The 26544-nt window shown below is 58.6% G+C and overlaps 1 protein-coding gene across 1 annotated transcript; it reads right to left on the bottom strand.

Moving 5' to 3' along the window:
* Positions 1 to 20098, bottom strand: RFX7 (regulatory factor X7). Its single transcript, XM_048482113.1, has 11 exons — positions 20023 to 20098; positions 17048 to 17225; positions 14988 to 15021; positions 13397 to 13479; positions 12096 to 12218; positions 11817 to 11933; positions 11122 to 11206; positions 9979 to 10186; positions 7724 to 8019; positions 3265 to 5741; positions 1 to 3209 (listed from the first exon to the last, which is right to left on the bottom strand). Exons 1-11 carry the CDS (start codon positions 20096 to 20098, stop codon positions 2384 to 2386), a joined length of 4503 nt encoding a protein of 1500 aa, XP_048338070.1. The 3' UTR covers positions 1 to 2383.
* Between the last annotated feature and the right edge of the window lie 6446 nt (positions 20099 to 26544).

The raw sequence follows: 26544 nt of genomic DNA on the forward strand, positions 1-26544 counted from the left end.
ACTGAAAATACACTTTAAAAATACCAAAAACACACAAATTGACCTGACTCCCGCCCCCTCCCCCCGGGCCCCTTGGTAGCTACGCCTCTGCCCCCCCCCCCACTCCCAGGGACTTCTCCCTGCCTCCAAAGAGGGGTGGGTTCATGTCAGAAACGGGCCTCCAGCACCCCCAAATACAAGCACAGGAGATTCAGCCCCAAGGCCGACTGGCACCACCTCAGGCGCTGCCCTAGCACCATAGAGTTTGCATGGCATCAGTTTTAGCACCCAGCTCCAGCCCGAGAAACCCTCCCATCCTGCCTGCTAGCGGTGACCACGGAGCCCTCAGGGGTGACACGTGTAGTGAAGGACCCACGGGGGCCTTTCACACGAACGGGAGCCAGCCTTCACGAGGGGTCGGGCGACGGAACGTTTCCACAGGCTGAATCAGAAACTTCATTGTGTCTCCAAGAGGGGCGAGACACACACACAGCTCCGCATGGTCTGGATGAGGCCATTCACAAGCCTGCTGCCTGCCCCAGCTATGGTGGAATGCGTGCTCCTCCCTCAGAACCCCCTCCTCTGCCACGCTGGGGGGCTCCAAAAGGAAGAGGGGCAGGTGCCTACAGATTCCCGTGCAGAGCCTGCCGTGGAAAACACTCCGCACGCTCAACCCTCCGCCTTGCTCCAGAACTCAGGCCGGGTGCCAGCAGGGCACACTCCTGCTCTGGGTGGGAGGGGCAACATCTCCCCTCGCTTGGCCTGTGCCCCTCAGAAGGGACCCCCATTTCTGCAGCCCTCATGAGGCCAAACCCTAACTAGCGGCAGCACCGGAAGGATCTTGGAGACTCTTGGCTGGTGCGCAGAAGGCACTGGCGCTATTTTGGCAGGACTGGGGATGGAGGGCGGCTGCCCCCCCCTCCACAGAGGACGTTGTGCTGCGAGGGGCGGGGTCCTGCCTTGGCTCCACTGGAGGTTCCTCACCCGTCCCCCTGATGCTCGCGTGGGCAAAGAGGTGTGTGCGTTGACGTCAACACAGGTAAGGCCGCAGACGGTTCGCTGCCACTCTCTCACGACCCCGATAAAGGCAAAGGGCACGACCTCTCCCGCTCAAAGCACACCCCCTGACTCCTGCAAGACTCGTCAAGGAGACAATCCCCGTCCACGAGGCCCACAAGGCCATCTCTTGCTGCACCTGCCAAGCACCAGGCACCCCCGGGCTCCCGTCACGGCCTCCTCCAAACAGAACCAGCAACGTCCCTCGTGTTCTCCCCCACCCAACCCCACAAGAGGGAGGAGCCGTTCCTTCTGCACCCAAATTCATGTTCCAGAGTGAGGGAGCAGTTGGGGTGGAAAGGGAAACCGTCACTTCCTTTCAGGCCTGGACACGAAATAAAAACCGACCCGGCACTGCGGAACAGATATGACGCCAAACAGAGGGCAGGTTATTAGGTCTCCAGGGGCCCATTTCCAAAACCAGAACTAACATTCAAAAGCCTAAAACCATTTTTTAAAGGTAAGCCTGGGAGCTCGCCGAGAACTTCCAGAAAAAGACTCCTCCGACTCCTCCTGTGCGGTCCCTTCGGATTCCCCCGAACAAGCTTCTGGCCCCCTCGCTCTGCCCCATGAGCCCTTGTTAAACTGCAGCGGGGGCAGTAGCGGGGTCCCACCTGAGCCCCTCCCTCGCACTCTATCTGCCCCCTCCCCCAGGAGAAGGGGGGGCCCTGGCCTTTTACACACACACGCACACACACACACACCACACACACAGAGCTCCTTTGCAAAGCAGGCAAAACCGAGCCCGAGATCTTGTGGGAGCAGGACCCGGGAGCCACTCACAGGGAGCTCTTCTCTCCCGGGGGGACAACTTCCCCCGACTGGTTTCCTGGGTGGTGGCAGCTCTGCACGGGCGTGCAGAACTGCTCCCTCCAACGCAAGTGGCCGCTGGCCAGTGCAGGCCAAAGGCCGGAGTGGGCACCTGAGTCGATGGGCAGCGGGTCTGGGGACGCAGCTTGTTCAGTAAGGCCGGGGGCGACCGAAGGGGAGGGGCCGACGGCAGCAGCCTCTGCTTGGAGAATCAGGCTTGCTGACCTTGAAGGCTTATTTCTCAACCGATCTCTCTTTCGCGATAGCAAGCAATGCTGATAAGATTTAAAATCTAATACTGGTTTCTGAAGAGGCCCTCTCCTGCAGAAACGTCTCCAAAAATTGACGCCACTAGATTCCCTGCAGATGAATAAAAGAGCTGGTGGTATAGCAAGTTTGTTTGTTTGTTTTAAATGCCACAATGAATTGACCTTAAATGCTTCTAGGGCAGGAGGCACTTCCGTTAAGACAAATACAAGACGTCTGTCTGTAGATACAGTGTGCTACATACATTTTTTTTTTTTTTTAGAAAAAAGAGTTAACCCAACATCTCGACGGCAGGGTGGTCCTTGCTCTCCATCCAATCAAACCCCGCCGAAGCAATCGAGTTAATGGACTCGTTGCAGATCTGTTGGAACAAGGGGTCGTTCTTCAACTCCTCCAGCGTCGCCTCGTCGTCCTGGCCCTGCTGGTGAGCCGGGTCAAACAGCAGGTTGGTGTCCAGAGTGTTCAAGTCACTGATGCTGCCCGAGAGCTCAGAAGTCAACCGGATGTCGCTGGAAAAGACGGAGGCCACGTTGCCCAGGTCGGTGGCCACCTGGCTCACCAGCGTCTGGCTGGCTTGCAGGCCGTCCTCCCCCAAGAGGTCCTTGACGGTACTGCTGAAGTCCAGCTGGGGATCCGCGCTCTCCGATTGTGCTTGGTTTTCTTCCGAAGGGAAAGCGACCTGATCCACCATGCTGCCACCGCCGCCACCGCTTTTGGTGAGGTAACTCGGGGCCTGGAACTCAAACACGGAAGGGCTGCCGGCATCGAGAAGGCTCTGAGCACCGGTGCTCGGGAAACCGCTCGATGTTTCCAAAATCTGGGTCAGGTTCATCCTGGCCGTGTAGTTGGAAGGCATATTGTTCATCCCCAGCCCCCGCACCGCGTCGTCATTCTCCAGGTCGAGTTTGTTGAGCAAGACGTTGATCATCTTTTTAGAATTCGTCTGACTCGTCGTCGGCGGGAACGCCGTCTGCATCATCACTGTCAAGGGGACCGACTGGCTCCTCTGGGCCAGGGCGTTGACACTCGCCTCCGCGGGGACGTTCGCAAAGGTGGAGAGGACCTCCGGGGCGACGGGGCTGCCGAAAGACGCCACGCTGGTGAGTACGCACGCGCATGGGCGTGGAGCAGACGGTGGGGCTGCTGCTGCACTGGGAGGTGCTGCTTCTGGCTTGGCGATGGACGGGCGGGCTGACAGCTTCGCGCACACGGAAAGTTGCTGCCAGCGAGGAGCCGGCCCCTTTGCCGTCAAGAGGTGCGGGGACGGCAAAGCCCTCTTGCTTGGTGCTGCTGACAGGGGAGACGGGGGTCACGCGGCCAAAGTGGGCGTCGTGGTGCCGGGCCTGGGCCTGGTAAGACTGGCCGGGGACCGCGAACGCGTGCGGCTTCCGGAAACGGTCCTCCACCAGCTCCTGGTAGCTGGGGAGGATGCCGTGGCTGGAGACGGTGGTGGGGTTGCTCACCCCACCGTACCCGGCATTCATCCACTCCAGCTTGGTCTTGTCGGGGTGGGTGGCCATGGGCCGCTGCATCGGCTTCACGGGGCTGCTGGAGATGATGCTGGCGTCGTGGTAGGCCATGCTGGAGCTGATGGGCGTGAAGGCGAAGGGGTTCCTGCACTCCACGGGGCTGGGCGGGACGCTGCTGCTGCAGTTGGAGTGGGGCGTGCCGATGGGCGTGTGCCGGCTGCTGCCCAGGGCGCTGTCGACGGGGGTCGTCTGGGCCATCCTGGAGCAAGGGCTCTCCCGGGAGATGCCCTGCGACCCAGCAATGATTTCAGAGGTGGGCGTGGGGGTGGGCGTGGGGGTGGGCGTAGGCGTGGGGGTGTGGACAGGGGTGCCGCTGTTGTGGATGGGGTGGTAGAAGTGGGCGCTGCTCGGGTGGGAGGACAGGGCGGCCCCCGGGGCCACGCCCGCGTTCTGGAGGGCCATCCCTAGGCAAGAGCCGTACGGGTGCGAGCTGCTCATGGACATCTGCTCCTCCATCAGCACCAGCTCCTCCACGATGCTGTCCTGCGTGAGGTCGTCCTCGAAGGAGAAGAAGCTGTCGGAGGGCTGGGAGCCCGGGTCCTCCAGCCCCTTCAGCTCCGGCTGCAGAGGGAACGGGTTCGGGGGCTGCGCGGCCAACTGCTCCGCCGGCCCCTCTTGCGCCGGGTCCTGCAGCGGCTGGCCAAAGGCGGCGTCGGCGTCAAAGGGGACGGACTCCCAAGGGGCCTTCTCCACCTCCTCTGCCCCGGAAGGCTCAGCCAGCCTCAGCAGGCCCAGGTCCTCCTCGGCCGCCGCCGCCACCACCTGCGGCTGCTGCTGCTGCTGCTGCTGCGACTCCTCCTCGCAGGTCACCGGAGCAAAGTCCGAGTTTTTCACCAGCTGCTGCCACACGTCCGGGCTGAAGCCGCCACCGGGCTGAGCGCTGTTTTCCAGGATCAACATGTTTCCTTCCAGCTTCACTTTGATGTTGGGCACTGAGGCTGCCAGCTGCTGCCCCAGGACGGGGTCGCTGGACGTGAGGATGATGTCCGCATCTAAGGGGCAGCTGGCGCCCAGGCTGTTGGCCGCCGCAGCGTTGACTTTGATGGTCACCTTGCCAGGGACTTGCAGGAGGGCCGCGGCGGGGCTGTCGGTCTTAGCCAGGGGCACCACCCGCGGCAACGACTTCACGCCGCTGCTCCCCGCGGAGGCGTCTGGGCTTGCTGCAGGGGCCGGCCCCACCACAAGCTTTTTTGCAGGGAGCAGCTGGGACTCTGGGGGAGCAGCCGCCATCCTCTTCCTGGGACTCTTGGAGGGCAGTTTGTCACCGCTGGGAGTCGAGAGGCTGGTCTGAGAGGGGGCAGCTGAGGGCGCGGGGGCAGCAGAGTTGCCGGCTGGAGGAGGGACCGGGCTGGAGTCTGCAGGACGGGCCAGGCTCTTCTGCCCCGACTCTCCCGCCCTCTGACCACACATCTGGACAGACCTGGCTTCCCCAAAGCTCTCCTCGATCACGATCCTCTGGGGAGCCTCGGTGTCCTGCCTTGGTAGCCGAGCGGCAAGCATGCTGGGAGCCCCCTTCACAGCTTTTGACGAGACGGGATGCTCTTGGCCCTGCGGGAGGCTGTCGTCCAGGGTGGCCTCTGGCTCCATTTTGACCTCGACGGAAGAGGTGGCCGTAGCCAAACCTCCGCCCGCCACCCTGGCCCCCGGAGACTGAAGGGAGGCGACGGACTCGTTCTTGACCTGTGGGACCGACCGCGGCTCCTCTGCCGCTCCTGCGCTGCCCACCACCGAAGCCGTGGTGGGCTTGATCGGGGCGCTGCCGGTGCCGCTCGGGGCAATAGAGATCGCAGTCATCTTCACCACGTTCATGTGCTGGGCGGGAACCACGGTCTTGATGGGGCTGCTGGTGAAAAGCACGGTCGTCGGGGAGCGGATGGTGAGCGCGCTGGTGGTGTTGGCCGGCTTGGGGAGGATCTGGGGGTACCGGTGGCGGGCGGAGCGGTCGCCCACGGGGCTGGCAGGGACGTTCTGCGGAGTCTTTGGCGACTGCTTGACCGACTGCATGTGCTGCGTCACCACCTGGACGTTGAGTGGCAGGACCTTGCCGTCCGAGGCGCTGCCCGGGCTAGGAGACGTCACCAACTGCCTGGTCCTCGGCACCTGCATGCGGACGACAAGACAAGTTTCCATAACGCTCCTTAGAAGTAGAAGCAGTGACACAAGACGAGTGCACCAGGAAGTCGAGAGAGCCCCCTTCGGCTCTCCACCATTTCTGATTCTCAGAGATCACCCGGACAGGCTATTTCGGTTTTTACCCTCCCTCCCATGGAGTTGTGTGCTTCAATTTTGTCCCCCTTAGATTCTCAGCCTGTCTCCCTCTGGCAGTTGCCCAACACACAACCGCTCGTCTTCCAGCTCCTCTTCTCCTGCTCAGGCCCAAACTCCTGGACGGACCCACTGCCCGCATCTGGACTCTACCTCCTCCTCCGCACCTGTCTCGATCTGCCGCAAACTGGCGTTTTGTGTTCTGCTCACCACAGAAATGGCTCCCCCTACGACTGCCTCAGAAGGCGGCCTCCCAGCTGCTGGGCCCGTCTCTCCACGGGCCTCGGTGCCCCCAAGGTCAGCTGGCTTTCCTCGCAGGGGTCCCGCCAACATGCCCACTTCTAAGTCACGACAGGAAAGGATTTACAACTCGAGATCAATTACTGGGCAGCTGTGGATGACAGCAGTCAGGTTCCAGCGTGAAACTAATTAACCCAGGAAATTGCGCAGCACACTGGCTGGCTGGTAGTGAAAACGTAAACCATTATAGTCAAATAAATAATCTACTATCGTCTCAAAAACTCAAATGTATCTTATTGACATAAGTTCTTAAACTGCTGGTACAATTTTACATGATAATGTACTAAGGTGCATCACAAATCCTAAATATAAAGAGGTATAGTTCATAAGAAGCTAGATTCCTTATTCAGAGCTATGTATCAAAAACAGCAGAATGTCAATAAGATACATCTGAGTTTTTGAGACGATAGTAGATTATTTATTTGACTATAATTGTTTACGTTTTCACTACCAGCAATTTCCTGGGTTAAACAGTCAGGTTCCGACAGAACGAGCCGAAGCCTTTCCTGAGCATATGGTCTCTTCGGAAGCGGGTCATATATTCGGCAGAGACCATGTCTGAATTTGGAATAGGGGGGGATCTATTGCTTTGGTGATGCTTTTGAAAAAGGTGATACTTTTGTTATTGTACTCTCACAATACTAGAACCAGGGGGCATTCATTGAAAATGCTGGGGGGAAGAATTAGGACTAATAAAAGGAAACACTTCTTCACACAATGTGTGATTGGTGTTTGGAATATGCTGCCACAGGAGGTGATGATGGCCACTTACCTGGATAGCTTTAAAAAGGGCTTGGACAGATTTATGGAGAAGTCAATCTATGGCTACCAATCTTGATCCTCCTTGATCTCAGATTGCAAATGCCTTAACAGACCAGGTGCTCAGGAGCAGCAGCAGCAGAAGGCCCTTGCTTTCACCTCCTGCACGTGCGCTCCCAAAGGCACCTGGTGGGCCACTGCAAGTAGCAGAGTGCTGGACTAGATGGACTCTGGTCTGATCCAGCCGGCTAGTTCTTATGTTCTTACTTTAAGCTTCTCCCCTTAGTTTCAGATGCTGCAGTGGTATCTGAACCCCTCCAACTGAGTGGGTGGAAAGTCCCACCCGAGTGCGTCCGGCCCAGGGGTCTGCAACCTGCGGCTCTCCAGATGTTCATGGACTACAAATCCCATCAGCCCCTGCCAGCATGGCCAATTGGCCAAGGGAATTGTAGCCCATGAACATCTGGAGAGCCGCAGGTTGCCGACCCCTCTGGCCACTCTCTTCCAGCTGGGCAGAGCTCCCAAACCAAACGGGGCCCTGGTGGGATTTCAGAGGATCCACCTGGAATTCGGGAAACTAACTTGGGAGGAACGTGCCGGCCCGACAGCCTGCGCTTGTCCAAAGTGCCCCTGCAGAGGGCTTTTGGTTGCACAAGGGAAGCTGAAAGGGCCGGCCCTGGAGCCCGTGTGCCTTTCTGGGCCTCCACGCAATGGCTGCTTCAGCCCCACCCTCCTTGGCTGACCTCCGGCGGCCTTACCGTAATGGGGCTGGGGACCGCGGCCACGACGATCCCGATCGGCTGGGGAGACAAGATGGCGGGGCTCCCGTTGGACAGGCTGGCCATGCCGTTGCCCAGGGCGCTCTCGGCCTTCTTGGCGGGGGCCTCTCCGGGCAGCGGCGACTGCAGCTTCTGCTCCTGCTGCTTCTTCTGGATCTTGCGCTGCAGCTGCTGCTTGGCATCGATGGGGGAGGGGAGGGTCTTCGCTTGCGGCTGGAAGGAGTGGCTCTCGGCGGTCGGGACGAAGGCCGACGGCTGGGGGAACCCTTTGAGTCCTGGGGGGGGGGGGAAGGAAAGGCCCTCTGAGCGCTCACACGGGGGCCGCCTTCCCCCACGAGCCCCCTGCCCACCTCTGCGAGACAAGCGTGGGGGGGAGGTCACCGCGCTCCCTCGGCCCCTGGGATCCTCAGCGTCGCACTCGGGGTGCCGTGGCTCCCGCCAATACCTTTTCCGATGCCCACCGTGTGTTTTTAGAAAGTGGGTGGGGCCGGGAGGGGCTTTTGCCCAGCAAGGCTACTGATTGGCTATGCAGATTTTTTTAAAAATGCTGCTTTGGCAGAAACCACAGCACACAAATCTGCATTAGGCTACAGCAGTGAAGGTGCAACCATCGTTTTGTGGCCAGCTCTGCCTCCTGCTGGGCCCACAGACTCAGAAAGGTTGGGGACCCCGGCAGTGGTGGGATCCAAAATTTTTAGTAACAGGTTCCCCCGGTGTTGGGATTCAAACTGTGGCGTAGCGCCAATGGGGCTGGGCGGGGCATGACGGGGGCGTGGGCGGGCATTTCGGGGGCGGGGCTGTGGCAAGGACGCAGCCGCTGCGCCGGTCCTTGGGCGGGAAATGAATGCATGCAGGCGCAGGCTGCCACGCACGCCGGTGCACCTCCTGCTAGACTGCTCCAAGTTCTGCGCGCTACTGCTGAGAGGAGGGGCGTAACTAAGGCAAAAATCACGTGGCAAAATCACCCATTAGTCACCCCCTCTCGGCACACACAAAAAATTAGTAACCTACTCTCGGGAACCTGTGAGAACCTGCTGGATCCCACCTCTGGACCCCGGCGCTAGGCTCTCTCCAGGGTCTCTGGCTCACAAACCCTTTCCCCACCGCCCTCTTGGCCAGGGGGCTGAGTGGCTCAGGAGCTTCTGCATACAAGGCAGGGGGGGAGGAGTGGGGGGGCTGTGTGGCTCTGTCAGCATTTGGAGCCGTTCCAAACTCCGCTTGTGAGGTTCGCAGCCTCCAAAGGCCCACAGGTCACCTGGGAGCGATAATGTACCCGCATCCCGTGCAACCTGTCAGCACAGGCGCTGCATTCATTGAATTTAGTTCCCTGGTGACAAATCTGGAACGACGCTTCTCTTTGCCTTGGGAAGGAAGGACAGAGCGACGTCCACTCGTGGTGTGAAGTGGAGGGGGGGCATCAGTCACACCCGAGGCCAGCCCACTCTCCTGCCGGGACTGCACCACCTCAACTTCACACACAGAGTGACCTGCCATGCTGGGACAGCCTCACCTTTCCACACCCCGAGACAGAGAGGGAGGATCCCGTCCCTCCTTCCCATAAAACAGTGGTGGCGAACCTATGGCACGGGTGCCAGAGGTGGCACTCAGAGCCCACTTTGTGGGCACATGCACACAGAGTCCCCCCCCCCCCCACCACCACCACGTTTAGGCTGGCCTGGTTCGGGCATGCCAGCTTGGATTATTAGCATTAAGCCTCCATAGTACCTAGTTTTTGGGGAAGCAAGTGTAGAGTAGCCCTGTTACAGCAGCTTTCGTTAAACTCCCACTGATTTTCACGGGAAGGGAACTAAAGCGCCCAATCCTTTTACCTGGGAGTAAGTCTTTCGGGGCTTGCTTCTGAGTAAACCCTTCTAGGGTCGTGATTCACCCATTGGAAGAGTTGCACAGTTGCTTCAAAGCAAAGCCACCGACTACCACCAAGCTTACTCCCGAGTAACACATGCCTCAGAGCCAACCGTTTTTTCTAAACTAAAACCTCAGTATTCAGGTTAAATTGCTGTGTTGGCACTTTGCGATAAATAAGTGGGTTTTGGGTTGCAATTTGGGCTGCACTCAGTCTCGAAAAGGTTCGCCATCACTGCCATAAAACCATGCTTCTGAAGGATTCCTCCTCAGGGTCTCCCTTCACATCCAGTGTGAAGCCAGAGAAGCCCACCCAGCCACCCATCCCTCCCTCCCTCCCCCAGACCCCAGGGAGGCAGCCGGGCTCTGACCTGCCGGTGCAGCCGCCATCACAGTTAATGCTGCCATGGACTTGGTCCCGATGTAGTGGCTTTTGACCAGGAAACGGGCTAGATCCAGGACAGAGTCGAAGGGCTGGCTCAGCACCTTCTGGGCCCACTCGCAGACAAGCTGGCAGGAGGCCGACACCACTTCCTCGTTTGCGTTCTGCAGGTGTCTGGCCGGCTCTGCTCCTTCCAGCTGGAAGACAGGCACACAGCAGGACCTCAGCCACAGAGGAAGCCCCGTCACACAACCCCCCTGGGGGAGGGAGCGTGCCACTTCCCCCGCAGGACGCAGCAATGTCCAGACACTGTAAAGAACCTCTGTGTGGGGCTGGACGTGCCCAGAGACCCCTCCCTTCAAGGGCCCAGCACGTCAGCATGCAACCCCCTCCCCCGGCCACCATCTGGAATGCTGCTGGGTGGGCCCTTCCCCCAAAGAAAATATTGTTTTTTGAAAAAGAAACTATAGGGCCCCATGTCAGAACCCGCCTCTGCAAGGGCGGCACAAACACAGCTTGGAGTTTTAACTTTCACACACGTTGAATCCGCTTCAACGACCGTTTGCAAGTGGATTTTGCCATTTCACACAGTGAAGTCCAGCTGCAAAGTGGACTGAAAGCGCATCATTCAGTGTGTGGAAGCGCCTAGCCACTGGAATGAGGGAGATATATATAGGCAGTGCCGATTTTGTGTCACTGTGAGGTGACGGATGAAATGCACCTCCGAGGGGAAGCTCAGACTACAGAACAACGGCTACTCAATTAATAGACCCACGAAACTCCGTGGTGAAAACTCACCTGCCCCCCCTTATCTTGCACGATAGCTGCAGGAGGGGTCAGCAGGGCAGGGGGTCTGCAATAGTGCCAGGTCCTACAAGAGGCCGAGACGCACCCGCCCACCCTGACCTGGCTACCCTCTTCTAGTCGACTGCCTCCATGGGGCCACCCCTTGTGATCAGAAGTGGCCCTTTCCCCCGCTCACGTGAGGGAGACCTTGTTTTCAAAACACCACAGCTCTAAGGTGACGGGTGTGATTGACAAGGCTCCTGAAATGGCCTTCTGCTAAGGTGCAGCTGGGCTTGCTGCGGGGCAGGGCGCAGGGTGGAGGATGGCACGGGTGTGTTGACTTTACCCCGTCTCCGCTTTTATGGAAGTCCAGGTTGGGCAGCGACGGCATCTGCACAAACGCTTTCTTCCGAAGTCCGCTATAGCAATACGTGATTTGAAAAGTTAAGGGAAACAAGACTTGCCGTTCTTTGGCATATTTGCTACCAGTGGAATACATTCATGCAGAGAATTATTATTTCCCAGTATGGTTTCTTGTTGTATGAACTTCTTTAGGAAGAAGTAAAACTAACAGCAATGCTCGTTGGACCAATACAGAACTCACGAAAGAAAGAAAGAAAGGAAGGAAGGAAGGAAGGAAGGAAGGAAGGAAGGAAGGAAGGAAGGAAGGAAGGAAGGAAGGAAGGAAGGAAGGAAGGAAGGAAGGAAGGAAGGAAGGAAGGAAGGAAGGAAGGAAGGAAGGAAGGAAGGAAGGAAGGAAGGAAGGAAGGAAGGAAGGAGGAAGGAAGGAAGGAAGGAAGGAAGGAAGGAAGGAAGGAAGGAAGGAAGGAAGGAAGGAAGGAAGGAAGGAAGGAAGGAAGGAAGGAAGGAAGGAAGGAAGGAAGGAAGGAAGGAAGGAAGGAAGGAAGGAAGGAAGGAAGGAAGGAAGGAAGGAAGGTCCAATTCTTTCCTGCCAAGGATTGAGGGCCCAGGTACAACACCTCTCCTGTGCCAGAATACAAGGGAAAGAAGCTTGCTGACCCCCCTTTCCCCAAAGGATATTTCGATTTGCCTCTCGTGCCCAAGCGGCGGGCCTTCATGTTGGGAAAGACGTTCTTCATGATCTTCCCAAAGTCAGCAGCACTTAGCGGATGGTAGCCAAGATTGTCACAATAACTCCTGGAAGAAAGAAAGGAGGGAGGAATAGTGAACTCAGGAGACCAGGATGTCTGGCCGCTTGGGCCATTTGGGCCAGCAAGCCTGAAACCCTGAACAGGCGAGGCTCTCTTCCACTGAGCCAGACACCACCCCCCTCGCCCCGCACCACCAGGTAGGACTCACTTGTACTCGTCGTACACCTCTTGCTTGGGGAGGGAGGTCTCAGGGTGCTCCTCCAGGGTGTTCCGGATCCAGGAGAAGGCGTGCGTTTGTTGTGCGCGGCTGGATGACACGGACAGTTGATCGCTGGGCCAGGAGAGAAGAGAGCCCCGTCAGAGAGGGGCGAGTCGCGCCTCCCCAATCTGCAGAGTTTCCCAACAAGGCAGGGAGGACGGCCACCGGATGGCCCCGCAGACCTGACCAGCTAGACCAGAGGTGGGCAATTATTTTTTCCATGGGGCCGCATAAGAAACAGAACATATTGTGGAGGGCCGGGCCAAAAGGCAGGGGGGCGAGGCGCTTTTGAAAGCCCCGCAGAAGCCGGCAGCCTAGGCAAGTGGCTTCTGCGGGGCTTTCAAAGACGCCTCGCTCCCCAGCATGGCAGGGGGGCCAGTCAGGGTCATCCGGCGGGCCAGATGTGGCCCGCAGGCCGTATAATGCCCAGGTCTGAGCTAGACAGACTGCTTGCCATTCGGCCAATACATTTGCATGGCACCCACCCCTCAGCGAAACTGACAGCAGCAAACACAGAAAGTGGCCCAGGCCTCCAGCAGGGGGAGTGGAGGGATGCCACTCCTCACAAGGAGGAAAGGCACCCGGCCGATCTTCTGCCCACAGCCTCAACAACTGACAGCCCTGCTGGTTAAAAACTGCTCTTCCTGGTGCTTTTGTTGACTGAGCGATCCACAGAGCAGCGCGGAGTCTGGGCTCACCACAGCACAAGTCCAGAGAGCCAGAGATTCCCCACAGCGGAGGCGCAGGCCGGCCTTGAGCCCACCGTCGCTTGTGGGGATGGGCACAACCAACTGGGTGCCCACAAGACACCAAAGTTCTGTTAGGCTCCTTCCACACACGCAGAATAGTGCACTTGCTTTGGGCCCCCCTTGGGGAGAAGGGTTGTGAAAGTGGTTTGAAAACGCATTATTTTGCGTGTGCGGAAGGGGTCTCAGACACAAAGGCTCAACAAAGGCCAAAGCAACCAAAAAGCGCCACCCTCTGTTGCCCCACCCCACTTACTCATAGCCCCCTGTTGTTTCCACTATGCCATTGTTTTGGTTGGCTCCATTTTGTTTCAGAGCCAGGATGATTGCAAGGGAAGGGGAGGAAGAGGGCCCGGCATCTGGACATGGCCCACCCACCCGAGCGGAGGAAGGGAGAGGGGAGGGAGGGGGAGGGGTGGCATGCAAGGGAGGGGAGGGAGGGGCACCTTGGAGGGCACCGATCCTGGTTGCCAGGCCTGAAGCGGAGGCCGGGAGCAGACCTACCTTCTCTCGCCATTGCTGGGGCCAGAAGGCAGTTGAAGGTAGAGGTAGAGTTTCTGTAGGTCTGTAAACTTCTCAACTTCTTGCTAAACAAGGGATTGGAGAAGAGTGCCCGGTCATCCACTGGCATCGCCAAGGAGGGGGGTGGGCAGGAATTCCTCTTTAACTAGATTCCACACCCGCCTTGCCTCCACATTTCCAGTGAACCAAATATTGTGGATCACTCTCTGTTATTGAACTGGGGGGGGACCTTGCCCCACAAAGAAGTTCGCTGATTCCCAGTATACAAAACAAGCCTTTCTCCTTTTCAGCTTAATATCCAAACACGCTGGCGGTCGCAACAATTGTGATTCTAGGGAAGAGTTTCACGCCAAATGATATAGCTTATTTTGTTCACTACAGAGCTTTGTTTTATACGTCCCTAGATGGCAAAAGATAAGATCCATACGCTACGGCTGCCTACGGTATAGCAGTTTGCAACTCTCACTCAAATATTGCGTATATGTAATTAATGGACTCGTTTATACCCCACCCTTCTCCCCAAGGGGGGCCCAAAGCAGGTCACATCCTTCTCCCATCCTCCATTTTATCCGCACAACAACCCTTAGAGGTAGCTTAGGCTGAGAGTGCGTGACTGGTTTACGGTCACCCAGCAAGCTTCCACAGCACAAGTGTGGATTCGAACCTCAGTCTCTCAGACACCAATCCAACAGCCTTAACCACTACATCACACTCTATTTCTAAGTTTAAATGCCATAAATATATCGAAGGTTACACTTTGTTCACAATTAAGTGATGAGTTTTGTGTTGTTCAGTCAGGAGTGGTAGTTGGAGCTTTGATACAAAAGCAAATCCTGCAAATATTTTTCCCTGGAAACAGGAGGTGGGCAGGGAGTATCCCTGAGGCTTTGAAATTCCCTGAAATTCTACATCACTCCAGCCTCCCTTGATTGATTGATTGATTGATTGATTGATTGATTGATTGATTGATTGATTGTTTAGAAGATTGTATACCGCACCTCCCTGAGAGGAGCTCAGGAGCGGTGCGAATTAAAAAACATGATATAGAGCACATACATCAGATTAAAATTCATTAAATATCAGTTAATAGGCTCTAATAAAATAAACCCCACCCCATTAAAATGCAGCATTATTGAGATCAACATAAAAGATGCACCCCAACTGCTATCCGTTCCTTTAAAAACCGGAAGGGAAGGGGCGGCAGGATCCGCTCGATGTTATAAGGAGAGGGGGGCCCATCAGCGGCTAGTCTCCCCATAGGCCCGGCGGAACAGCTCGGTCTTACAGGCCCTGCGGAACTCATTAAGGTCCCGCAGGGCCCGGACAGCTGGAGGAAGAGTGTTCCACCAGGCCGGGGCCAGAGCTGTAAAGGTTCTGGCCCGGGTGGAGGCCAGCCGCATCATTGAGGGGCCAGGGATCACCAGCAGATTGGCCTCTGCTGAGCGCAACTTCAAAAAGGCACACAGAATGTTCAGGACTGAGGGAGTCCGCCCTTTGGGGGATCCTTGCTTTTTGCCGCCCTTTGCACAGACCGGGCTGAGAAGCGCTAAATCAGCGCCGAAGGTCTACTTACCAAAATACAGTCCACCTTCGACTGTACAGTTTTGCTAGGGAGAAGGAAAAAGAAAAGTCAGGATTAATGCCCACGATCACACAGAAGGATCCCGGCCTTTGAGAAAGAGAAAACAGGGCGTTTCTTCTGGGTCAGCAACTGGCCAATTCCCCCAGGCAAAAACCCCATCCGGGTTGAGATGCATCCGAGCACCGATCCCCCCCCACCCCGGGAAGAACAGTAACCTCCTTCTGCAGCAAGGTGCTTATACTCTGAGCAATGCCAAACACCTGTTAGTCCAGAACTAGAGGAATTCTATCCCTCCCCAGGCAGACATCAGATCCAGGGGCTTTCCTGGGAGAGAGAACCACGGCTGAGCTTGCATTTTTCACAGGCCGTGACACCAGCAGCCCCTGATGCAGCGCCCCCTCCCTCTCCTCTCCCCACCACCTCACCCAGCCCTTTTGCCCGGCTCTGCCTTCTCTCAGGCTGCTGCTTTCCCCTGACATTCTGCCCTGGAAAGCAGACTCTGGGACCCCACCCCTCGCCACCCCCCCACCTTCAACACTCTTCCCCCCAGGAGGCCTCTGACTTCACCATCAAACTCTCTCCCCCACCCCCTATATTTTTGACAAGCTGAAGTGTCCAGAGGAGAGCAACCAAAATGGCCAAAGGTCTGGAATCCATGCCCTACTACAAGGAGCCAGTCCTTTAGTGCAAAGTGCATGGTTAATCCTTTTCGAGACCGAGGAGATGCCCAGAACTGGCAACTCCCAAACTCCACTTATTTATCAAGCAAATCTGCCCGACAAGGGCTGGGCAATTTTAACCTGAATTTCTACTCTGAGGTTTGTCTCTGAGGCGTGCGTTACTCGGGAGTAAGCTTGGTGGTAGTTGGTGGCTTTGCTTTGAAGCAACCAGGCAACTCTTTCAAAGGGTGAATCACGACCCTAGGAGGGTTCACTCAGAAGCAAGCCCCATTGCCGAGCTTACTCCCAGGTAAAGGATTGCACTTTAGTTCTTCGTATGAAAATCGGTGGGGTTTAACAGCATTTAACAGGGTTACCTACACTGCTTCCCCAAAACTAGGACTTAGGTTTAATGCTAATAATAGAGCCCAGTGGCCCAGGCCAGCCTAGATGGGGGAGGGGGACTCTGGGAACGCGTGCCCACAGAGAGGGCTCTGGGTGCCGTCTCTGGCACCTGTGCCATAGGTTTGCCACCACTGGTCTTAGGGGAGCTGGGTATATTTAGTCTGGGGAAGCGATGGTTAAGGGGGGAAGGGAGGGAGCAAGCTTGTTTTCTGCTGCTCCAGATACCAGGACCAGAAGCAATGGGTTCCAGGTACAGGAAAAGAGATTCCATCTAAACACTGGGAAGAACTTCTTGATGGTCAGGGCTGGTGGACTGTGGAGTATGTCGGAGTGTGGTGGAATCTCCATCTGTGGAGGTTTCCAAAGAGCGGCTGGGTGGCCACCTGTCTGTCAAGGGCGCTTTGACTGTGTGTGTTCCTGCGTTGGACTGGATGGCCCCGGTGGTCTCTTCCAACTCATGGCTACACACCTCTCCTGCCTTTGTGACTCTTAGCACCAACCTGGATGGTTTCAATGGCACTGTTGTGGTTTTCATTACAAATGACTTCGGGCAGTCTTTGGGGAGCAGGTTATATAAAAACATCAATGCATGAAAGCTCCCCAGAAAGGTGGGCGTGGAGCAGGGCCGTCAGCGTCCCTGGTGCCAAGGAATCAGGCAGCAGCCCCGGCCTCCCCACCCCACACACCTCGGCTTCTTTCTCAATGTCTTCGCAACACACACAAGTTCATTCCCCGGGCAGCAGCAGGAGGAGCGGAAGGCCTGTCACACCTCACAAGGTAATCACCAGGAAAGGGTCTCCGCTGGCCGGCCTCCCTCATCACATCCGGAGAGACCCCCCGCTCGGCCGTGAAGGTGGGAGGGGGAGCACCCTGGGGCTGGCTGCTGCCACTGGCCCACCCCCTCCCTCCCCCCAGATCCTCAGAGGAAGGGCAAAGCAGGCGTGTGGGAGCTCTGATAAGCAGCTCCCCCCCTCCACCAGCACTCACTTATCTGCAGCTGCAAGGCCAGGAGCCATGCACACACACAGAGAAAGACTTTCCACTTCACAAATGGTCCCAGAAGGAAGCCCCCCCTCCTCTCCCCACTCAGCCGGGCCTTGCATGGTTGCATTTCTGAAGGCACCACACAGAGGACAATAGCCGGACGTGCACCTGCAGAGGTCACCTGGAAGCCAGGGGAGAAGCCCACCCAAGGGTGCCTCACGGGCAGGACAAAGTGAGGAGAACAGGGCGCGGTAGTCCACCTAAACCAGCGGTCTGCAACCTGCGGCTCTCCAGATGTTCATGGAGGCTACCCAGGCTGGCCAGGGTGGTGCCAGCAATTGGCCATGCTGGCAGGGGCTGATGGGAACTGTAGCCCATGAACATCTGGAGAGCCGCAGGTTGCAGACCCCTGACATAAACAAATGAAGCTTACAAACTCTGGATCCATGAAAAGCCGCCAGGGCGGGGGAGACTGAAAATTGCCAACTTTCTCCAAAGAGACTGATGGTGTGGTTCTGCAAAGCGTTGTGGACGGGCACAGAAGGGCTTTCCCCTCAGCTCTTCATTGAAGAACCCCCGTACACACCCCCGTCACACACTGGGAGGGCAACAGGCTTTTCTACTCTGGCAGCAAACACAAAGGCCCTCTAAACGCAAGCAGCTCTATACAAAAACATACTGATCAACAGGCAGGTTTGTCCGGCTAAGACTCTTTCAAGTTCTTTGAGACTCCCCCCATTTATTTAGCGCGTTCCCCTCCATTTAATGCATGAAGAGAAGAGCTGCCTGGGGGAGGGCGGGGGGGGGGGGCTTCATCGTTCTGTCCAGCCCCTTCCTTCATGCCCAGCTGTCACTCGGCTGCGGAATCCTCCGCTTCCCAAATCAAAACAGTTCTGCTGGATCCCGTGGAATCCTTAGTCTGAGTCAAAAAGGGTCAGCTGGACCTCACCAAAGGCAGGAAGCAAACCGGCCCAGAAATAAAAGAAGAAGAAGAAGTGTTTGGATTTATATCCCCCCTTTCTCTCCTGCAGGAGACTCAAAGGGGCTGACAATCTCCTTGTCCTTCCCCCATCACAACAAACACCCTGTGAGGTGGGTGGGGCTGGGAGAGCTCTGAAGAACTGTGACTAGCCTAAGGTCACCCAGCTGGCGTGTGTGGGAGTGTACAGGCTAATCTGAATTCCCCAGAGAAGCCTCCACAGCTCAGGCGGCAGAGCTGGGAATCAAACCCGGTTCCTCCACATTAGATACACGAGCTCTTAACCTCCTACGCCACTGCTGCTCCTACCTCCCAATTTGAATCACTTTGGTCTTGCCAGCATTAGATTTATTTATCTACCGTTGTCTTCTGCAAGCAGGAGAAGACTTGCTTGTTTCATAGAATCACAGAGTTGGAAGAGGCCCCAAGGGCCATCCAGTCCAACCCCCTGCCATGCAGGAACAATCAAAGCACTCCCAACATATATTCATCCAGCCTCTGTTTAAAAGCAGCCGAAAACAAGTTTGCTCCCTCTTCGACACAGCATCCCTTCAAGTATCTAAGCATGGCTATCATGTCACCCCTTAACCTTCGCTTCTCCAGACTAAACATCCCCAGCTCCCTAAGCCTCTCTTTGTAGGGCACGGACTCCAGACCTTTGACCATTCTGGTTGCCCTCCTCTGGACCCGTTCCAGCTTGTCAACGTCCTTCCTGAATTGCGGTGCCCAGAACTATACACAATATTCCAGGTTTCATTGAGTAGAGCCCCAAAATTGTTTATGAGATCTATTGACGTTGGTGAGTTTTCATTGAATTGGTTCATAAATTTAAATGTTGTTTTTAAATTCTTCAGGGGTCTCAATGTGGATGGTCTCTGCTCTGGAGACCTTCGACAGGTGGACAGGCTGCATAGAAATGTTTGAAGTCAATCAACCAATAAAATAGTCTTCCCTAGCCATTTAGCCAAAACCACACACACACACACCCCAGAACCACAGAGATTAATCCCAAAAGCACAACAGAGGCTGCAAAAGTACCCAAATGGGTGCTAAACAGACCTTATCCAAAGGATATGCTGTCCACCTGAAGACAGAAGCCTGACACGGCCAGGGGGAAAACTCCAGCTAACTTATTCGCGTGCACGCAGAGCCTTCATTGGCATTTGGATAACTTATTCAGCTAACCAATTCAGCAAATTTCAGTGATGAAAGCAGCAGCCCATAGCGCACACACACCCCCCACTCAATTCAGCAGGATTTACTTCCAAGTAAACACAGCAACCATCGAGCTGCTCCTGCCAATCTTTAAAATGGCCCACTCACGCCGAAGGTGAGCAGAACGGCGCTCAAGGGTGGACTTCACAGAGCTCCAGGGCCCGTCAATCACCGCACAGGATACGTCCACTCACAGGATCTCCCTAAGGCAACTGCTGCCAAAACCAGACAGTGTCCTCACTCAGCAAGCTCACCTGGACTCCATGAGACAGACTTCGACACAAGTAACTATAACCCAGCCCCCGCACACACACACCCCTCGGCTGAAATCAGGATCTGAATTCAGGGTTGGATTGTGGCACCAAACAGGCCGCGCCCTACTCAGATGAAGAATCAGAGCAGGTAAGGGCTGCCCCCTTTGCCAAAATCCCTATTTGTCTAGAGCAGGGGTCTGCAACCTATGGCTCTCCAGATGGGCTTGGACAGATTGATGGAGGAGAAGTCGATCTATGGCTACCAATCTTGATCCTCCTTGATCTGAGGTTGCAAATGCCTTAGCAGACCAGGTGCTCAGGAGCAGCAGCAGCAGAAGGCCCTTGCTTTCACCTCCTGCATGTGAGCTCTCAAAGGCACCTGGTGGGCCACTGAAAGCAGAGTGCTGGACTAGATGGACTCTGGTCTGATCCAGCAGGCTAGTTCTTATGTTCATGGACTACAATTCCCATCAGCCCCTGCCAGCATGGCCAATTGCTGGCACCACCCTGGCCAGCCTGGGTAGCCTCACTGTGGGCAAATGCAGAGCGCCCTCCTGGTCGGGCTTCCTTTCCGTGGTCTGGGGCCGGTGAATCGTGCATCGCCATCTTTGCACGTGCGAGGGTTTCCCAACGATTATCTCAGCAATGCAGCTGGCCCATTGATTTCCCGACGCTTCAGGGGAAAATGCGATGGCTGCGCAATCGGGGGGCCCCACACCAAACTCAGGGCAGGAACAGGGGGCTTCACGGGTCAGCTGCAGGCAGCCTGGCCCTGGTCAGATGGAGGGTGCACATAGGAATGTGCACATAGGAATGGCGTCTGGCTGAATAAGACACCGGAGCCCAGGAGAAGGACAGCCCAAAGAGGGCTGAACGATCGCCCTGAGTGCATGGTAGCCCACCAAGTAGGAGCACCTCTGGCCAGCTGTGGGGAAGCCAGCCCTAGAGCCAGGGGGCCGGCAAACAGCTGGCATCCCAAATCATTTGCGTGAATTTATGTGTTGGGGGGGGGGTGTCATTGCATGCAGGTGCTAAAGCAGTGGTGGCGAACCTATGGCACGAGTGCCAGAGGTGGCACTCAGAGCCCTCTCTGTGGGCACGTGGGCACAGAGTTCATCATGCCCCCCCACCCCACACATCTAGGCTGGCCTGGGCCTCTGGGCACAATGCCCCGCAGCGAACAGGGAGGACTCGACTGGTGGACCTGGTGCCTGTGCTCTGGGTGGCTGATGCCCGAGTGGGGGGCAGAGGAGGCGGAGATGCTAGAGAGGTGCAGAGCGGTGCGCACAGGACTTGGGGTGCACACAGGACTAAAACTTCAGGTTAAATTGCCGTGTTGGCACTTTGCAATAAAAAAGTAGGTTTTGGGTTGCAATTTGGGCACTCGGTCTTGAAAAGGTTCACCATCACTGTGCTAAAGCATGTGGGAGTGCGCCAGTTTGGAACACCTTCACACGCCGCAGATGCCGATCCAGATGCCATCCTGGATGCCGGGCAAACAGGATTCAGGGGCAACTCCCACCAACGTCAAGGGACTTCTGCTCCCAAGTGGAAGAGCGAAGCAATTTCCCAGCATGCAGTTCTCTGCAGATCCCCAAAGCTTTGAGCGCGAACTGGAAGAAGGCATCGGACGTTTGCAGCCGTCGGCTCCCAAACGAGTGAAATCTCATCTCGTTGGCTTCCAAAGAAGGCCTCTGCAGGTCGCTAACGGAGCAGCTACAGTTTAGTCAAACTTAAGTTAATTAATGACACAATTAACAGGTAGCCAACGTCATAAACTCTTGGTGCCGCAAAAGACCAACTCTGACACGCAGGCTGGCTGGAGGCCTCTAAGATTTTGCATCCACCTTTCTCAGAGGAAGAGGAAGTTTGGCCTGAGGCGGCAATTCTTGACCACCCATGAATGGACTGACCACCCATTTCAGTCCCTGGGTGGGAAATCAAAGGCCACTGCTTTTGGGAAGGGGACTGCGTGTGGGATATTGTTGTGGCAGGGCAAGGAAAGGAGGATTATTACCCGGCAAGAACGCAGAGGCATTTCTTGGGGTGAAACGCCTTCCACTTCCTCCAATATCCCCAAAAGGTGCCCATATCAAGGGCCTGACCATTCATTAATCTGCTCAACTTGATCCAGGCAGATGATTAATCGACAGGCTCCCCCGAACAGCCTCGGCTACGATTCCCCGGCTGCCCAGCAAACATGCCCTCGACCACGGGAACGTGGTTCCCGGTGCCTTTCTGGGAGCTCCCAAATCAGCTGCGTGACACAAACACACACACACACACACAAACACACCCCGCTGGGTGCTGCAGCCTTTTGATGCTCTTTTCAGTGAAACTGCTTGGAAAAGCAAGGTGCCACCTTCAGCCTTAGCAGGTAGCCCGTTTTCCGGGTGAGGCTCGTTCCCGGGCGAGGACCGGCCTCCTGCCAGAGCGGCCGCTAAGAAGAAAACAAATCCGGAACTTCTTCTGAGGAGCTCAGGACGACCGCATGTGCGTGCTGTCCCCCTCCTGCTTTTTATCCTCACAGCAGCCCTGTGGAGTAGGCCTGGCTGCGAGAGGGTGACTGGGTCAAGCTCATGGCGGGGTGGGGGGGGGGGGTCTGAATTGGGGTCCTCCTAGCTAGCCCAGCCCGCCAGTTCAAGGGTCTCCACCGGTGTGGCTTCCCAGCACGGTTGCTCGATCAGAAGGTCAGGCATGAATCAGTGGGACCACCAGCGGGCCTAAAGTCCAGCCCTCCTCCTCCTGAGGACCCCTCGCCAGCCGGACAGTGGCCCCACCCTCAGCGGGAGTCTCCCAGGGACCAAATGAAGAGGCCACTCGCAGGCCCACGCCCACTCCACCTGGCACCTCTCAGGCAAGGCCCCCCCCACCCAGGGCAAAAGCCTCGCAGGCAGGTGGCCAACACCGGCTCCTGAGGGCAAGGGGCAAGGACCTGTCATGTGGGGGGTGGGGGGGTTGCACCGGGGATGGGAGCACTGCCAGCTCCTGGGAGACCCCCACCCACCCACCCACCCTCCCTGGCTGCTGCTGCTGCTGCTCCCTTTGGCGGTGGAGGGCACAGGTGGGACTAGGGAGGGGGTGCTGCTTCTCCAGGCTCATATCTCTTTTTGGGGGGCGGGGGGATCTGTTTCCCAAAAGCCCCCCCCCCCCGGGCCACCTGGGCTCCCCTCTGCCCCCGTTCCCGTGTGTGCAGGAGGGAGCGGCTCCGGGCTGGAGCCATTTTGTCTCCCAACGTGGATGCTGCTGCTGCTGCTGCTGCTCCCCCACCTCCGCCGCCCCCCGGTAAACACGTGCCCGGAGAAGACGCGCATCTCTGCTCTGCTCTGCCTGCCTGGGGGGCCGGGGGGGGGGCGGAGCTGGACCACGGGGAGCCCCACGGACGACAAACAAAGGGGCTGGCGTGGGCAGCCCCCACCCCACCCCACCCCCCCACCCACGCGGGCACCCTGGCAACAAACAAAGGCAGCGGCGTGGCACGGGCGGAGGAGCGGGGGGGTGGGGGGCGCGCCGTGCCAGGCGCTCCCCTCCTCCTGCCACACGCCCAGCAGCAGCAGCGCCCCCCCCCACCCCCACCCCCACCCCCACCCCCGAGCCACCCTCCAGAGGGAGGGGTCCGCACGGGGGGGGGGGGACGGGGTTCAGCCTGCCGGGGGGGCTTCATTGTTCCAGCCAGGCGGAGCTGCCCCTTCCCTGGCCGGGCTGGACGCCGGGACCCCCGCCGGAGGGAGAGGGGAGGGGAGGGGAGGGGGCGTCTGGGCAGAGGCGGTAAACAAGCGAGGAGGGGGCGGCGGCGGCGGCGCCTCCCCTCCCCTCCCCCCCTCCCGAGCCACCATGCGGCAGAGGCGGCCAGGCGCGGCCCCGGCGCTCGGGGGAACGCGGCGGCGGCGGCGGCGGCGGCGGCCACTACTCTCCAGGCGGGCTCAGGCTGCCCGTCCGCCGGGCGCGACGCTTTTGTGTCTGGCGCTGGATTTGGGGGGGGGGCGCCCGGGAAACCACGCCGCCGCCGCCCCCGCCCCCCCCCGGCCCGGCCCACCGGGCCCCCCCCCCCGCCCCTGCCTCACTCAGGATGGAGGCCTTGATTCAGTGCTGCAGCGCGCTGGCTCCCTCGCTTCGCCTGCAGCGCCGGGGCACCAGGCTGGCAGGCCCTGACGCCGCCTCCCCTGAGCCGGTGCGGCTCCTCCGGCGGCGCTGGGGGGCTCCGGCGGCGGCGGCTCCTCGTCGGCCATGGGGGCTGCGCAGCGGGGCGCGCCTGGCGCGGGAGGGCGGGGAGAGGGAGGCGGCGGCGGGAGGGAGGGAGGGAGGGAGGCGGGCGAGGGCGCGGCCGGGCAGGCGGCGGCGGCGGCGGCGGCTGCTGCTAGGCCCGCTCCTCGGGGCCCTCCTCCGCCTGGCGCGCCGCCCGCCCGCTGGGAACCGCCGCCAGCGCCACCATCGCCGCCGTCGTCGTCGTCGCCCCGCCGACCGGGGCCCCGCGGAGGAGGAGGAGGAGGCGGCGGCGGCGGCAGCACCAGCAGCTACGCCCCGCGCCCGGGCAGGCGCATCATGGCTCGCACAGCTGCGGGCACCCCGCGCGCCCCCGCCGCCGCCGGCCCGGGCCGCGCCGCACCAGCCACAGCGCGCGCCCCCGACGCCGCCTCCTCCCACCCCCGGCTGCGCGGCTAAGCTCGGTTTCTCTGCCGCCGCCGCCGCTCGGGCTCCGTGGCGGCGCGTATCGCTCAGTGCCTGCATCAGACGCCCGCCCCGTCGCCGGCGTCGCGGGCGGGCGGGCGGGGCGTAGGCGCGGGCGGCCCGGCCTGACGCTAAGGAGGGCGCGCGTGCACGGGGCGCGGCGCCGCCACCGCCGACGGGCCAGCCCCTCGGCTCGCGCCCGCCCTGACAGCGCCCCCCCCACCCCCACCCCGCCTGCAAGGCGGCCTCGGCCACGGGGGCGGCCCCACCTGTTCCGCAGGTGCCCAGGCGGGAGCGCCTCTCTCCCCCCCCCCACCACCTGAAGGGAAGGCCGGAAGGAAAGTCCCGCCCGCCGCCCCGAGGCAGACATTGGGGCCTGGCCTCTGTGCCTCTCCGCCCCTCCGCTGGTGGCAGACCTGCTCTACCAGGTTGGCTCAGCGCAGAGCCACCTTCCAGCCCCAACACTGAGTGCGCCTGCCTGGGCAACCCTCCTGCCCCGCCCCTCCGAAACTGGGGCCTGGGGCATTACCGGGGCAGCTGCTGGCACAGGCCACAACTTGCCTCGCCCGACCAGAGGGCTGCGTGGGGGAACCTGGCTTGCAGAGGAGGCCTGAGGGCCGGGCAGCAGCCCCGCCAGCCCCGCCACAGGGCAACAGGAAGCGGGGGGGGGGAGGGGGCTGTGTTGTTCTCCCCCTCCCTGTTTGTGGCTCCTGAAGCCACGGCGAGGATGCTGTCCCTGCCAGCCCAGGTGTGCAAAGCCAGGTCCATGACTCCAGCTGCCGGAGCCCAGAGCGCACATGGCACTCTCTTCCTGGCCTCTTTCGGCCGGTCGGCCAGCGAGGAGCCACGCTCTGCACCTCCCACCAGCCCCCCCCCACGTGGTTGCCTCTCTCTGCCGCCTCTCCAGAAGGAAGGGAGGGTTCTCCGGGCTGCCCTCGGATGTTAGGTTGTGCTTCTCTCTTTGTCGATGGTGTATTTCATTAATTCCGTTTTTAACCGTTAAGACTGTTGTTTATCTTTTCATTGCTTTTATCTTCTGTACGCTGCGCAGAGCCCTTCGGGGCGGGCCGTCGAACAAATGCAACAAGCAAAATCCTTTGCTGGGCCAGAGGGGCTGTGCGGGTGGGGGGTGGGCAGACTTCCTGCAGCACATCTCGGGGCACCTAGCAAGAAGGCCCTCCTGCCCTTCAGGGCCTCATGTTGGGGACTCACTGGAAGCCCTTTGGCACCAACGACAGAGGAGGCAGGATCGCAACAGTTTGCTTCGGGCAAGCGACATTGCAAATGGGCGCCAGTGAAAACAACATGCCCCAGACGCTTCAGTGCCGAGCTCATCCCCACCCCAGTCCCGTCCCCATTAAAACTGAGCTGCCTGCTCTCGCTTCCTATACTGGTCGGGAGGTGAGGTTACACTCTAGGCCAAAACTCGGCACCGGAGGACAGCTCACTCGAGGGTGCATCGAGGCCAAAGCCAGCAGGGCTAAATTTGGGCCCCCCTCCCTCCCTCCCTCCCTCCAGCAGCAAGGAGAGCCCCACTGACCTGCAGCCAGCAGGACCCAGAAGAGCCCCCCCCCCCCCCCCTTTGCTTCTGTGTCTGCACATATACAGCCTCTGCCCTGCACAGACCCTAAAGACTCTCACAATCTGTCGGGTGGGGGACAGAATTCGGGGCTGCTTGCCCAGGGGCCTGGGGCCTTGTTCCTGTTTTCAGCATTGCTGTAAACTGGATTCTCCCTCCCTCCTCTGCAGCCCCCTTGGGATGGGGGCGGCCCCCTTCCATGAACACAGCCTGCAAAAAGCAGGGCCAGGCTGTGGCTTATCGGATGGCAGCTACTCCCAGCGAGCTTCCAGGTTGCCTTCCCCATTGTTTCCCATATGCCACCACAATCCCCCGTCCCTCTCATTTCACCCAGGCTGTGCAGTCATACCGAGAAGGGGGGGGGAGGGGGCATGTTTACATTTCCTGACCTTTCCAACCCTGTCTCTGGCTGACCTGCTCGCCAACATGCCACCCCACCCACCCCCTTTCTGCTGCCAGCGTGAAGGACAGAATCCCCCCTGGCACGAGGATGCCAATGCTGCCTCACTTGAGAGAGAGGAGGTAGGGAAATGGATGCTGCTATTCATGAGAGGGGTTGGCAGCACACTACAGAAAGGGAGCCTCCTAGCCCAAAAGCTCCCAAACATTGTTGGGGGAGGGGGAGGCGGCGCCCAAAGCTTAAGGGCAGATTCTCCCCCCAGGAGCCCTTCTCTCCTGTGATCTGCTTAATGGCTTTGTGGAATCCTTTCCTTTTCAAACTACCCCCCCCCCCCAAAAAAAGTGTGGTTTAGCTGATCTCCCTCCTGCAACGAATTGGCAGACTGTAATTGCTCTCGGAAAATAA

This window comes from Sphaerodactylus townsendi, linkage group LG17 (genome assembly GCF_021028975.2).
Source record: "Sphaerodactylus townsendi isolate TG3544 linkage group LG17, MPM_Stown_v2.3, whole genome shotgun sequence".
NCBI lineage: Eukaryota > Metazoa > Chordata > Lepidosauria > Squamata > Sphaerodactylidae > Sphaerodactylus > Sphaerodactylus townsendi.

What these genes read in the sequence shown, in the direction of transcription:
- RFX7 (XM_048482113.1), bottom strand. Translation starts at nt 20,098, where the DNA reads ATGGCGATGCACGATTCACCGGCCCCAGACCACGGAAAGGAAGCCCGA. An exon ending in CCCAGCAATGGCGAGAGAAG is followed by an intron (nt 12,219 to 13,396) that starts GTAGGTCTGCTC and finishes CTCCTGGCCCAG; the next exon opens with CGATCAACTGTCCGTGTCAT. An exon ending in TCCATAAAAGCGGAGACGGG is followed by an intron (nt 10,187 to 11,121) that starts GTAAAGTCAACA and finishes CCTGTCTTCCAG; the next exon opens with CTGGAAGGAGCAGAGCCGGC.